General features: G+C 39.6%; 1 protein-coding gene across 1 annotated transcript in view; it reads left to right on the top strand.

The window, feature by feature from the left end:
• LOC122815279 overlaps window positions 1–13955 on the top strand; it is a 164584-nt gene extending 150629 nt beyond the window's left edge. The window contains exon 4 of the mRNA XM_044087642.1: window positions 12889–13955. Coding sequence (XP_043943577.1) covers window positions 12889–13004 — 116 coding nt within the window. The 3' untranslated portion in view covers window positions 13005–13955. The remainder of the gene's footprint in view (window positions 1–12888) is intronic.
• The last annotated feature ends 897 nt before the right edge of the window (window positions 13956–14852 follow it).

Raw genomic sequence — 14852 nt, forward strand, 5'->3', positions numbered from 1 at the left:
TTATATCAAATGGGTAGAAATTCACGATCCATGAGTGAAGAAGAAATATGCCCACTTATAGAAGTGCCTAATCCTCAGGCAGGGCAAGAAGGTCAGGACCCAATTATTCTAGTATATAGACCCTGGACTCCGGAAGACATCTGGAAAGCCACTGAGGGAATTCCCCATCCAAAAGTTAATTTTAGAAAGTTCTTAGAAGATTTGCAAGGAATGAGGCTAAGTTATAATTTAAACGGAGAAGAGGTAGAAAAAGTAGTCAGACAAATTGTGGGACCAGATTGACACATGATTAGTGGCGAATGGAATCCCCGTGACGCTGCGCTCAGGCCCCTCCCACAAAGCAGCGCAGAGCTAGACAACAGACTGACAGGTCTTACAGACCGAATCTCTGAGAAATGGAAGCCTAGGGCAGACTAGACTTGCATTAATCAATGCATCCAACAAGAAGGCGAGACTGTTGACAGATATTATGCCAGATTGTTAGAATGTTTTAATAACCACTGTGGAATGCAGGTTCCTGAAGATCAGACACACGATTCCCCATATGAGCAGCAGTTAAAGAATGCATTTTTGAAAGGCAGTATTGCACCCATAAGCAGTTTTATCACAAAGCACATGGTAGGTCATCGTACAAGCAGGTTACAGTCATTACTTGAATATGCTAGGCATGCCAGGAGGCATTTTCATAGCAAAAAGAAAAAGAATGCCCAAGTATTTTCTGTAGAAGATGGAGCAGAAGTTTATGTAGTACAGTCCAGGAAAAAGGGCAAGAGAAATGCCCAGGGAAACAAACAATCTGATCAGTGATCAGAGGACTTTGAAGGGTGAAAGAAAAGGGGTGAATGTTTTAAATGAGGTAAAAAGGGACACTTGGCAAGGGATTGCAAGAAAAACAAGAAGGTAACCACGGAAGACAAGGAGGGTGAGGGCTGACTATATGATAGTCAGGAATCACTAGAAGGGGATAGCAGAGAAAGGACAAATGAGAATGTGATAGAGGGAGTAGAGGATGTGACAGAAGAAATAGAGGAAGTGCAGGAAGTCACGGATAGTGAAGAAAATGAAATATTGGCTTTAGCTTTATTGAGCTTAGAGCTCTATTTAGCAGATACGAAACCAGAAGTTACACTCCTGGTAGAAGGGAGGGAAGTCAGATTCTTGTGTGACTCAGGGGCATCACGGACCCTGATACATCCCTCCACACTGCCAGAGAACTCAGAGTCACCTGATTACATATTAGTGAAAGCAGCTAATGGACAGCTGTATCGGGATCCCCTCTCCCATAATATTGCTATAACTGATCCTGTTTCAGGATTGACCCAGAAAAGCAAAATTGTTGTTTCTGCAAAATGCCCAGTAAACCTCTTGGGCAGAGACCTTATGCAGCTATTTGGCATAGCAGTAGTTCCGACTATGCAGGGTATGGAAGCACAGCGACAAATTGATACCTTTGCAGTGCAATCGGAGGGTGAATTGTTTTATTGGTAGAGCCAGGACTTGGTTACGACTGCTCCAGGGGCAGTGACCAAAGAATTGATGAACGTAGCCATTAGCAATTTCCCCTCCCTTGACATTGATAAACAACATTTGTTGCACTGTACTCTGTATTATTGTAACGCACCAGGACCTGATAAGGAATATGAGCAAGAATTGTTTAGAAATCGTGCAAACAGATTGATATTACATAATCTGTACTGGGACACAGAAGGGAACAGTGTAGCCAGCTGTTCATTGCCCCAGGAGTTCTTTGCACTTTATAAATCTAATTGATTACCACATGTTAGCTTAACTAAGGACAAGAATATAAAATGGGTAGACTTAAGAGAAAAAGTCACGAGATGGGAAAAACAGACAGAGTTAGAACTGTCAGAACAGGGAATACAAATGCAGAAGTTGAATTGAATAACTCAGAGCCACCCAGCTGTACACTTGCTGTCTAGCAAGGACAGCTGATTAGCACTCCTATTGATGGAGGAAGAGAATGCCTTACAGAATATACCAGAAACTCTCTGGTCAACTGGAAAATCAGATGTAGGACTTATTCGTACAGCAGGACCAGTTACTATTATGCCAAAGTCAGCATTTAGACCACAGAAAAGACAGTATCCCTTAAGAAAAGATGCAGAGGTGGGAATCAAACCTATTATAGCAGCTTTACTTAAGGAAGGGGTGCTGGTGGAATCTCCTGATTCACCACGTAACACACCCTTATTTCCTGTTAAGAAAGTGGATGAAGAGTGGCGTATGGTCCAAGATTTACAAGCTGTAAATGATGCAGTAATACCAAGGGCACCTACGGTGCCAGACCCACACACCCTGTTAAGTGATTTAAAACCTCAACAGAAACATTTTTCTGTGGTAGATATCAGCAATGCGTTCTTTTCAATACCGATACACCATGACAGCCAGTATTGGTTTGCATTCATATGTCAGGGGAAAGGGTATACATATACGCGACTACCACAGGGGTATTGTGAAAGTCCAACAATATTCTCACAAGAAGTGGCAAGCAACTTGGTGGGATTTACCCCACCAAGAGGTAGTCAGATTTTGCTTTATGTTGATGATATCCTGCTGGCAGCCCCCACCCAGCAACATTGTAAAGAAGATACCATACCGCCTACCCGATATCCATACTAATTAATCGCACCATCTCTGAATCTAATATCCCCTCTATTTGGAAAACATCCCATGTCATACCACTTCATAAAGGAGGCAATTCCACTGACCTATCTAACTATAGGCCAATAGCCATTATGTCCCCACTGGCCAAAATTATGGAAAAATGTATTCATAAGCAACTCCTTCAATATCTAACTCAGAATAATCTACTTACCAACTCAAAACATGGGTTTCGACCTAACCACAGTACAACTACTGCGCTACTCTCCTTTACGGATACAATTAACACCAACCGTAATAACAAAAAAATATCATCTGTGCTCTTTCTGGACCTCTCTAAAGCCTTCGACATGGTCAACCATCAACTACTTCATAATACCCTAAAAACCCTACAACTGGAAAACCTAACCTTAGGCTGGTTCCGTGCGTACCTCTCAAATAGGAAACAAGCTATACTCTGGGACAATCAACTCTCTGAACTCTTACCTAATACCATAGGGGTTCCACAAGGATCCATACTGGGTCCACTTCTTTTCTCTGTTTTTATTAATGACCTTCATACAGCCATCCCTGAGGCAACCTGTGTACAATATGCTGATGATTCTGTTAATCTGTTCCGATACATCTCTAGAGAAACTATTGGACAAAACCCAATCCTGCTTCACAGCTGTGGAAAACTGGTTAGCAGGGCGACAACTAATTCTAAATCCTAAAAACAAATTGCTTCTTTTCATCCAACCTTGAAACTTCCCTTTACTGACTTCACCATTCAATCTAACGATGGGACAACCATCTCACCTGACCCCCATACTAAATTACTAGGTGTTACCATAGACAATAAACTTAGATTTGATACACATATTAATAATACTATCAAAACCATGAACAAGAAACTAGGGTCACTATATAGAATTAAAACCTTTCTAACCCCAACATCAAAAACAACCATAGCCCGCACTCATTTACTATCCACTCTCTTAAATGCTTCCCCAGTCTTCACCAAACTTAATAAAAGTGAGCTAAATAAACTCTCAAGTTCATATAATCACATTGCCAGATTTGCTACTGGCGCTCCATATAGAACGCACCACTGTAATAACCTAAAAGCCCTTGGATGGAGAGAACTCCCAAACCTTCTACAGCAAAATCAACTTATTGAGGCATTTAAGTTACTTACACACCCGGATAAAGCTCCTGCACTAAAGGGCCTAATTACACCATATAACTACCTAGATAGCCTACGTTCTGCTAATAGGTTTCTTTTACAAACTGTCAAATCCCATAATGCAGGAGGTGACGCTCTATTCGCTAATGTCACTGCAAAAAATTGGAATTCTCTTCCCCCTAGTATTACTACCATTACCTCCTTACCCCTCTTTAAAAAAAAGTCTACTCCAATATTTCAAATCACACTGGATCTGCCAATGTTCTTTCCCAGATTAATTACCTCTCATCTTTCATTTGTTTCTCATGGACTTACCATGACCCTTCTTTTTATTTTATCTATCCACCCAATATTTCTCCTCCCTGAAACTCTAGATACCTCTCTTTTGAGGCTTAGCGAGCTGAAATTTATATAAGTTTCTGATTAAAATTACACGTCTTCTTTACTCAATGTAATATACTTCAATTTGTATGTTTCTTATGTAACAAAAGATATCTTATGTTTATGTAATAATTTGTACATGTGGAGCTTTTCTCCCCGGGCCTCCGCTGAAAATGGACATGTATCCAGTCGGATTATCCCAGTCAACAAATGTAAAATAAAATAAAAAAAAAATAAATTACAATTTTTAGCCACTGAAGGACATAAAGTAAACAAAAATAAACTGCAGCTTTGGAAAAACAAGTTAAATACCTAGGATATGTAATATCCGAGGAGGGTAGGACATTAGATGAGGACAGAAAAGTAGCGATTTTGCAAGTACCAAAACCCACTACCAAGAAGGAAATTATGTCCTTCCTGGGTACTACTAATTTTTTTCGGAGCTGGATTCCAAACTATGCCCTGGAATCTGCACCGCTGACTAACCTGATTTATAAAAAGCCTATGGCAGCACAGGATTTTCTACAATGGACACCAGAAGCAGAATTTGCTTTCTGTAAACTGAAACAGTCCTCATTAGTTTTGGGATTACCAAACTATCATAAATGTTTTTTCCAAACTGTAGATTGTAAGCAAGGTTATATGACATCAGTGTTAACACAACAGCATGAGGACAAGCAACGCCCTATTGCTTATTATTCATCACAATTGGACCCAGTGGCACGGTCTTTACCTCACTGTGTACAAGCAATAGTTGCAGCTGCAATGGCAGTACAGGCTTCAGTCTCAGTAGTTTTGTTCCACCTTCTCACATTGAGAGTGCCTCATGCAGTTGCAATTATTTTACTGCAAGAGAAGGTAGCATATCTTTCCCCTGCTAGGCATCTTTCCTGTATGAGTATATTGTTGAGCCAACCTCATATGACAATTGAATGATGTACAACTTTGAACCCTTCTACCTTGCTCCCAACCCCTGCAGATGGCACACCACACAGCTGCCTGCAGGTGATTGAGCAAAAGACACTGTCTAGAAAAGATCTCACAGATGTCCCCTTGGATGATGCTGAGGTGACATAGTACGTGGATGGCTCGTGCAAAAGGGGTCCTGCAGGACAGAACCTAATAGGATATGCAGTAGTTTCTGACACAGAGATTATAGAAGCGAAATCTTTACCACACAATTTATCTGCACAGGCAGCAGAATTGATTGCCTTGACACGAGCATGTACCTTAGCAAAGAGTAAATGTGTAAACATTTTTACTGACAGCCAGTACGCTTTTTCTACTGTACATGTTTTTGCGCAACAGTGGAAAAATCGAGGAATGATAACATCTACTGGCAAACCAATCAATCATGCACAGTTTATTTTAGATCTTTTAGAATCTATTCAGTTACCTCAGAAAGTAGCTATTTGTAAATGCACAGCTCATACCAAACGACAGGATAGGATTTCAAAAGGTAATGCGAGAGCTGATACAGCTGCAAAGCAGGCAGCTTCAGAAGTATTTCTTTTGAATGAGGAATTACAACCCTCTGAGATTTTAGACTTAGAAATGTTAAAGACAATGCAGACACTTACTACGCAAGCTGAAAAACAAAGATGGGTAAAACGAGGAGCAATTCTTGAAAAGGGGCTGTACATCTCTAAAGAAGGGAAACCGATATTGCCATCTAATTTGTTTAGATATGCAGTTTTGTTGAGCCATGGGCAGTGCTATGTCTCAACAGGGGGGATGGTACAGCTGGTGAACCAAGTGTTCATGACATACGGATTCTTAAATTACTCTAAATAATTTTGCTTGATGTGCCACGTTTGTAATAAACATCATGCACAAGGGGCATTGAAGCCCAAGCAAGGGAGTTTCCCTACACCACCATATCCATTTCATACTATCTGTATGGATTTCATAGAGTTGAATAAATGTGAAAATAAGAAGTATTGTATTGTCATTGTAGATATGTTTTCCAGATGGGTGGAAGCCTTTCCGACTAAAAATCCAGACGCGGCAACCGTGGCAAAAGTTCTCGTTAAAGAAATCATCCCTAGATTCGGCATTCTGGAAAGGATCTACAGTGACTATGGCACACACTTCGTAAACCAGACCATACAAAAGTTAAGTAAACATTTTGGTATTTCTTTAAAAAATCATTGTGCGTATCACCCACAATCTGCAGGGCTAGTAGAGAGGCATAATGGGATTTTAAAGAGTAAGCTAAGGAAGTTAATAGCAGAAACACAGAGAAATTGGGTGTACTGTCTGCCCCTGGCACTGTTGAGCATGAGAACTGTTCCAAATGCAAAAGGATTGACTCCTTTTGAAAAGTTATTTGGAAGGGCTTATTATATACCTCAGTGGAAATCTCTCATGCCCGCAGACCAGGAAGCTGACAGTACACTAGCAGAGTACATGAGAAGCCTGTTAAATTCTAAATATCTGTTGCAGTCAAATTCTGTTTCAGATAAAGAACGAACCAGACCATCAGAAGTGGCAGTGCCCCTGGGTACCTGGATCTGGGTGAAGACAATAAAGAAGAAGAACTGGGCATCACCAAAGTGGGAAGGTCCATATCAAGTGCTTCTGTCGACACCCACTGCAGTCAAGATAGCAGAGCGCACCTCCTGGATCCACCTGATGCACTGCAAACTAATTAAGAACTTTGAAATGGACAAAAATCTTGTCACATGTCAAGAGTAAAAATGATAGAGTCCAGAAGAAACAGGAATGCAGAACAACCCTTTCCTCAGAGGTATTGCATAATCATCCTGTTAACTGTACTAGTGACAATAATCTTTTTGCTGTGGCCTTTCTTTTTCCCAGCCACACAGACTGTGTGAAGCATTACTCATAGACTGGCATCCAAATTTTAACACTTACCAAGCAATTAAATATGTGTATGCTGAGACTTTCAGTGTTTTGAATTGCTGGATTTGCACAGCTTTGTCGACAGCATATGGGGGTTTATTAATGGCTACAATCCCCCTAGGGGTCAATGAGACCTGGAAAAACTTGATTTATGATACCTCAACCATTACATCACAAGATAAGATAGCATTGCACTTGTCTGTTCCACAGAAGGGAACTGTGTGTTTTTTATAAAAATGATACTGTTCAGGTGGGTTGGAGCAATTGCAATGTGACTGTTCCTTATAAATGTTACACTAAAGGTAACAATGCAGATTTTTATTGTAAAACAAACTATGATTCATTTCTTGGATTGATGCACAAAACAATTGATGAAGTAAAACATAATTCTGTTCTTTATAAGCAACTATCTATAATTGATAGAAAAATGTTTCATGCAGGGCGAGTGTATATTCATAGCAAGGTTACTACTAAAGTAGAGGACTGTTATTTTGTGTGTGGCAGAAAGGCATACAAATGGTTACCTGAGAACTGGTCCGGCAGTTGTTTTTTGGGTTACCTGGTTCTGGCCATATGACACACTGCAGTTTTGCCTCGAGGAAAAATTTGAAATGTCCAAGAGGTCGTCAAGAAACCTGTAAATCCAGTGGGACAAATCAATGCACGTTAGAAAGACCATCATTCTACAGGCAAAGGACTGACACACATGGACTTGAGTGATCGTGTTATATCGTGCAGGCATATTACCAGCCTATGGAGCAGTGAAATCGATCTGGGAGCTGAGAAAACTGTTGAAACTTCTCGAAGTAATGAGCAATGCAACTTTTTCTGCTCTCAAATTGGTGACCGATGAACTGAATGCCATGAGAACTGCAGTGCTTCAAAACCGCATGGCTCTCGACTTCACCCTAGCGGTGAGAGGCGGTACTTGCGCTTTAATCCAAGAAGAGTGCTGTTCATATATTCCTGACCATAAACATGAGATAGACAATCATCTTGAGGTAATTCAGCAAGTGTTGGCCATGACCAAACCAGGCCCAAACCCAATGATGGACTTTTTCCAGAAATGGTTTGGGGGGGGTACCATCCTAATGAACATCCTGATTGCCATTTGTCTAGGAATGCTCCTATTGGGAGTATGTGTTTTGTTGTGGCAACCCCTGCATGAAAAGACTGATTAAAGACTTTATAGACATGTCAGTTTCTGAAACCTTATATCAAAGTACTGAGTTTGAAGAACTGTTAAAAGATTGAAAATGCTTTCATAAGTTTAAACTGATTGACTCTCTTAACTGCAAATCCTGAGTGGGAAGAGGTTAGGAGAAGAAAACAAACTGTTTATGCTTATTTTGAAAGTAGAATAAAAGTATTAAAAGGGGGGAAATGTCAGAAAAATATGTATTAGTGTATGTATTAGTAATATGCTTAGTGCATTTAGAGCTTAGAAAGGGTTAACACATTTATTCTATTTCACACTGCATAATTCTGTATGAATTGCAGAAGCTTTCTGACCTTGTATTGTCATGAGGTATGCACAACTAAAATCTTTGCTTATGCTTGGAAATTTACTGAGAAGCAGATGATTTCTGCTTGTGTTAGGAAAATAATGAATAAAACAATACTACTTGTATAAATGTTATGAGACTTAGACAAGAAGTTACGCTTGTGCTGTGAGAAAATACACAGCTGCAGAAGCTATAGATAATTAGAACAAAGACTGCTTAAAAATATGAACTGTAATCAGCATTTGCTTATGCCTGAGTTAGAAAAGTACCTTGAAATGTAACACATGTATTAGAATTATAAATAGAAGCTTGTAACGGGTTAGTGCCCACCAAGGCCAGGTTGTTTTTCTCAAAAAGTTTCTCACAAATCTAGTCATGTCAGCAGAAAATCTGAGTAACATCTGGTGTAGAACAATACTGAAAGTTGTGTTAAATTATGTCAGCCATAGAAAGCCATGTCTTGTAAACCAGTATAAGAATAGCATATTTCCTGTTAGTAGTTAGGCAAAATCCTGTATTTGCATGTTTTTGTCTCCTTGCAGCAAGTTATTAAATGTGCCTTAACTGAACCTTACGTGTATTGGTCTTTGAAGTGTTTTCCTTTGAAACACACACACACACACACACACACACACACACACACACTGGAGCAGCATAACTCCTGCAAATAAAAGAACAAAACTCTCCTTACTGGCATGACTCTGGTTCTGGCAGCACCAAAAGAACAGTGGCAACATAACTCCTGTAACAGAGAGCAATAAGAGAACAAAAACAGTTAGGTTAATTTCTGCATGAGAATCTACATTAACGTGAAAACTCCACTTCATTAATTTTTTCCGACAGGTCTTCCAGCTGTAAAAGTGGGTGGGGGGCTCCCCCTCCCCCTGGCTCTATGGTTGCGGCACCCATGGCAGTGTTAACCTATTTTGTTTAGAAATCTAAATTGTTGTCATTTATGGACTCTTGTCTAAAGGTATTATATTTGAACTTCAATAAATGGCAAATGTGCTTCAAAGATGCAGTGTGGGTCACACAGCCCTTGTCATGAATGCACATTCCATTGTGGTGTACTATCAAAAAAAAGTAAGAATGTTTCCCACCTTTCCTGTAACTAGTCTAGTCCAGATACATATTTGCTGTATCCAGGACTGGTTGTAAGCTTCTGAGTCCCCACCCCAAGCCTTTCTGTATTGGAGGGAAGCCTTCTAGCTTATTAGTGGGATTGATAATCACTAGGCAGCCTATCTACCACAAGTGGAGTGGTTTCTGGCCCAGAAAATGTAGTTTAGTGGTCATTTGGGGAGATTTCCATCACTTTCAACTTTCTGGTTTAAAAGCCCATGTTTGCACTTGTTTCCCACCTTTCCTGAAACTAGTCTAATCCTAATACAGATTTGTGGTATCCAGGACTGTTTGTAAACTTATGAGCCCCCCCCAAGCCTTTCTGTGTCGGAAGGAAGCCTTCTAGCTTATCAGTGGGAGTGGTAAGTACTAGGCAGCCTATTTAACAAAAGAGGAGTCGTTTCTGACCCAGAAATTGTAATTTATTGAACATTTGAGCAGTTTTTCCATCCCTTTAAACTTTCTGTTTAAAAGCCCACATTTGCATGGGTTTGTGCTTGTTTAAGCTCCACTCAGCAGCGCCGAGCTGAGGCAAACTATTACTGGTGCTAGAAAGTCTGCTCTTCAGTTTTTCCCCTTGGGTCTTGCTAGTTTTTTCTCTCTTGCACTTCAAATAGCCTAATCGCTTTGCACTTCAACAGGTTTTTGTAGCAATTATTATAGCACACCTAACAGCCATCAGCACTAGTCATTCTTCATGGAAATAGCTCCAGTAATTAGTAGTTATGACCACCCCTCCTGACATGATTAAAGGGCAGTTCCCTGAGCTTTCTCATATTAACCTGGTGCACTTGGGCATTCTGAGGCAGTGTAGCAGCTGCTTCATGTACACAAACAACCCTCTCCCCTTACCTCCCAACACTCATACTTGTGAGAAATGCACTTATATCACCAAATTGGAAGCCAGCACTCTCCAGCCAAGACCAAACTAGCTGGTCAAGAGGAGAAGGTCAAAACCTGCACCGCACCACATGGAACACATAGACATACAGAACACCCACTATCACAGCTCTCACACAAAAATACAAACCTCACACCCACCTTTGTGAAGGCACTCAATAGAAATTTATCCAAACAGCAGAGACCTCCATAACAGAAATGTACTCGACCACCACATCACAGCACAAACCACAGGACACATAGTTCACCTCCACAGTGTGCCTCTCAACCTAAGCCCCTAAGGCTAAACAGCTTGCCCAATACACTAATCATAGGTGACTCAATAGTGAGGCACACAGATGTAACATGTCTGTATCTGATGGCATTTGGAAAACATTGCTCTCTACTAATTATGTGACACTTCCCATTTTTCACTGACACATGCTTGAACAAGATGTAACATTACTATACGTATGTCAAGACATCAATAAAACTGCACACTGTTAAGTCACAGTCAGCACTATTATCTGCCCCAAAGTACACAATATCTGCTTAGGCTGTCTGATCATCTCAGCAGCTACATGAAATTGTTACCCCCAATGATTACAGTGTCTTATGTAACAAAGAAAAACAAAGTCATAAAGTATTAGGATGTGGAAGCAGTAACAAGCGCACTGTCGAACACAGACACCCAGACAGTTCCAATAGTAGTAAGAGCAACAGGGTTAATAAAAAATAAATTACAGTCATATTTAAATATGTTACCAATACGTGAAATCTCATATGAACTGCAGAAGGAGGCAATTCTGGGTACATTTTAGGTGCTAAGAAACGCACTGCCAGCAAACATCAAAGACTAAATCGATATTGATTTACCAAACTTTAATTATTCACTAATGTAGGAATGAGGTCTGTTCCCATCAAGTTATGTAAAAAAAGAAAAGAAATTTCAGGTCAAAAAAACATGCCCTGCACATATCTAAATAACATAAGAAGGGGAAACAAAGGAATTGTACTCCTGTCAAATGAAAGCTGTTATGGCAAGCTTCATGACCTTACAACGTTACTACATCATTATGTTCACTTATTTTAAAATTCATCCTTGAATGAAGCAAATAAAGGAGAGATTTTATAAGGCAGCCCCCCCCAACACCAGCAGAAACTCTAACAGCTTCATGAGCACAATGTGGTGGTTTGTGACATCATTTTCTTTAAACTTTTTTATCTAATGCAGGCCTAGAGTCACTGGTAACTTTTATGAGTTGGCCAAACTGCAGGATGTACAAGATGGACAAAACTCTACAAGAAAAAAAAAACATAGCGATAACACAGTCAATCTGGACTAAAACACGGCACTGAAGTCTTGACTGCATTAACTGTTTTCCCCTCAACACATCTAACTGTGAAATGGAGCTGTTCAGTTGCTTACAGGTGTATCCCATTGACTTGTCAAATCTCCGGTGATGTCATGCTGCAGACCATATCAAACAAAAAAAAAATAGCACCAGTAAATTAGATCTTATCTAAAATAAAATACTGTCAAAAACACTGAAACTCTATTGTTGTGCATAAATGAAGTGATCCGTAGTGCATACAAGGACATTGGTTGCCACACAAATGACCAGCTGTGCTCTGTCTGGTTAGGAGGCGAAAGTGGAAGTTTACATCCCAGACACAATCGTTAGATAACCATGTATGAATGGGAAAACGCAGAGAGTATTCCAGTTATTAGATCATCACAGAGGTGAACTGCAGTGTTTCTGGCACTAAACAGTAGAAATTTCAGCATCTACAAAGACATATCTGTCACTGATTTTGAAACAATCGTGTTATGAGGGGACTCACTGAAAGATGGAGATGTCAGTAAGTGGTCCTTGCTGAAGCAGGAACCTTACAAAACCTTATATAGGAGGCATAGTTTGGCCTACAAGAGTTTGTGCAGTCTTCTATACCTTATAATTATTTATTATTATCTATTCTATTATTTACTCTGATTTATAATTCTTTAGTCTGATGTCTGAGGTTCACCTGCTTTTATTAATCTGTTTCTCCTCTGCATATTTATACATTTATTTGCCTTTGTTGAGTGGAAGAGTCGGACTGGGCAGAGCCCATTTTCAGCAGAGGCCTGGGAAGAAAAGCTCAGTCATAATACATCTGTATTAACAAATTAATTTCAGACAGTTCTCAGATTGTGTTTGTTTTGTTTATCAAATGATACATTTGTCTTAAATTGACCCATAAGCACCTATTGCATACATGACTATTTGTGTTTCTAACAAAAATGTATCTGCTTGTAATATACTTATCCTGAATGTGAACTAACTACCATCACATTTCATTTTACAGATCCTGACTATACAGTTATAAACATCATCAAGCTCAGTCTTGGCCTTGTTATTGTGTTCTGGATGGTTATTTTAGTCGCAGAATCAAGATGCCAAAACATGTCAAATCAGAGATGATGGAGCTGCTAAACAGATCCAGCGAAGAAGAAATGGTGCTGCATTTATAGTCTATTTACTTCATGTTCCTACTCACTGTTCTCATTCAGTCTTTACATCTCTTGATTTAGTTTTTACATGAAACACATGCAGATACTTTGCACGCCTTACCATAACAAAAAAAAAGGAAATTAATAATTTGTGAGTTATATAATTAACTTTATCATATAATTAGGCCTTTGTTAATATTGGATAATTCTGCGGTTTACTGCTGATATTCAAAAACTGCATACATCGACAGGTCACATGGTCATCCCAAAATCTGAAATCTGGAATGGAAAAAAGCAGCCAAGTCGAAAATTAATACATTGACACCTGTAGTTTGATGTATTTGACATAGCAGGAGGTGACATTGGTCACCCATGCTATGCAGCTTAACGTACCATGACATTCCACAGTCAATGGTATGTCCATTTTACTATTTTGCAGGGGGCAAGCCCCCTGCACCCCACATCCACTGCAGTTATATATACCAACTCCAAGATTGCACTACAGTGAGGAAATGAGTTAATTCCCTGTTCCTCATTGAACCACGATTTCCGTTAACAATGCCTAACTCAGATAATCAAACTACACTACCCATTCACTGTAGTGTAGTCGATATTTTCTGGTTCAGCATTGTGCTAATTGGAAAAGTGCCTTTCGACCACATGCTGGTTGAGCATTAGCACTGCGGAAATTCAATAGTAAACCTAGTTCTGCTAAAGTGATCTGTCATGTAGAAAAATGGCCAAGACTGTTTTCAACTGTTCTGTCTTGGCATAAGCCCTTATCACATGCTGTGTATAAAAGTATAATGCAGAAAATTCCTTATGAACCAATGCGTTCATCCCCGAACTTACCACTGATTGCTGGGGGTAAGGAATACTTTTATGTATGTGCCTGCTGTTCATAGGATGCTGCTCTGCATGTTATACAGAAGATAGCTAATTGGCCAGGTGGGTGAACCAAACAGTCTTTATCTAAAGTTAATTATGTAAATCTGCTGCAGCGAAAATAAACATTGGTATTATATTACATTATTACTTTGTTTTCCTTGTGGCTAGCATCCCCAAGCCTGTAATGCCATTATAATTATGTTCTAAGTGCTCAGTTATGAGAATGCTGTCAGAATAAAGCAGTTCAATACAAGAGCCATTATTTTTCTATTGTGATGCAATAAAAAAGTCTAGATGCTTTCATATAGTGTGTTTTTATGTATATTTTTACTAGGGAGCCTTCCCTGTTTACAAATCACTGCTGTTGATTTTATAAAAAAAATGGTAATTTAGCTGTGTAGGGAAAAAAAATCAGAAATAAAAAATAAGGCTAACAATGTAGTGCATTTCCATTTGTCATAGAATATTTTGTATTTATTTGTGGCTGACAGTCAGGTACCCAAAAATTCTCATCTACCATCTCTGCTGGGCTTTCCTACCTCCCTTGTACTTACATCGACTCATGTTCAGAAAGCATGCATTGTTGCAACACTAAGAGAGGGGCTGAGAGCCCAGAAATGGAGCCATTATACTGCAAAGGCCCTACGCATGTACATAATTTAAATGAGAGAGGGATTGTAATGTGCAAGACAGTTAGACAGGTGAAAGAGCAAACAGAGAAGCACACAGAAGGGCTGAGGGAAAAGGAGAATGGTGTAGGGGCCGAGAGGCTATTTTGGAAGGCTGGTTGAGCATTAGCACTGCGGAAATTCAATAGTAAACCTAGTTCTGCTAAAGTGATCTGTCATGTAGAAAAATGGCCAAGACTGTTTTCAACTGTTCTCTCTTGGCATAAGCCCTTATCGCATGCTGTGTATAAAAGTATAATGCA

The sequence above is a fragment of the Protopterus annectens genome, chromosome 1.part1, assembly GCF_019279795.1.
Source record: "Protopterus annectens isolate FY-2018-M chromosome 1.part1, PAN1.0, whole genome shotgun sequence".
Classification (NCBI taxonomy): domain Eukaryota; kingdom Metazoa; phylum Chordata; order Ceratodontiformes; family Protopteridae; genus Protopterus; species Protopterus annectens.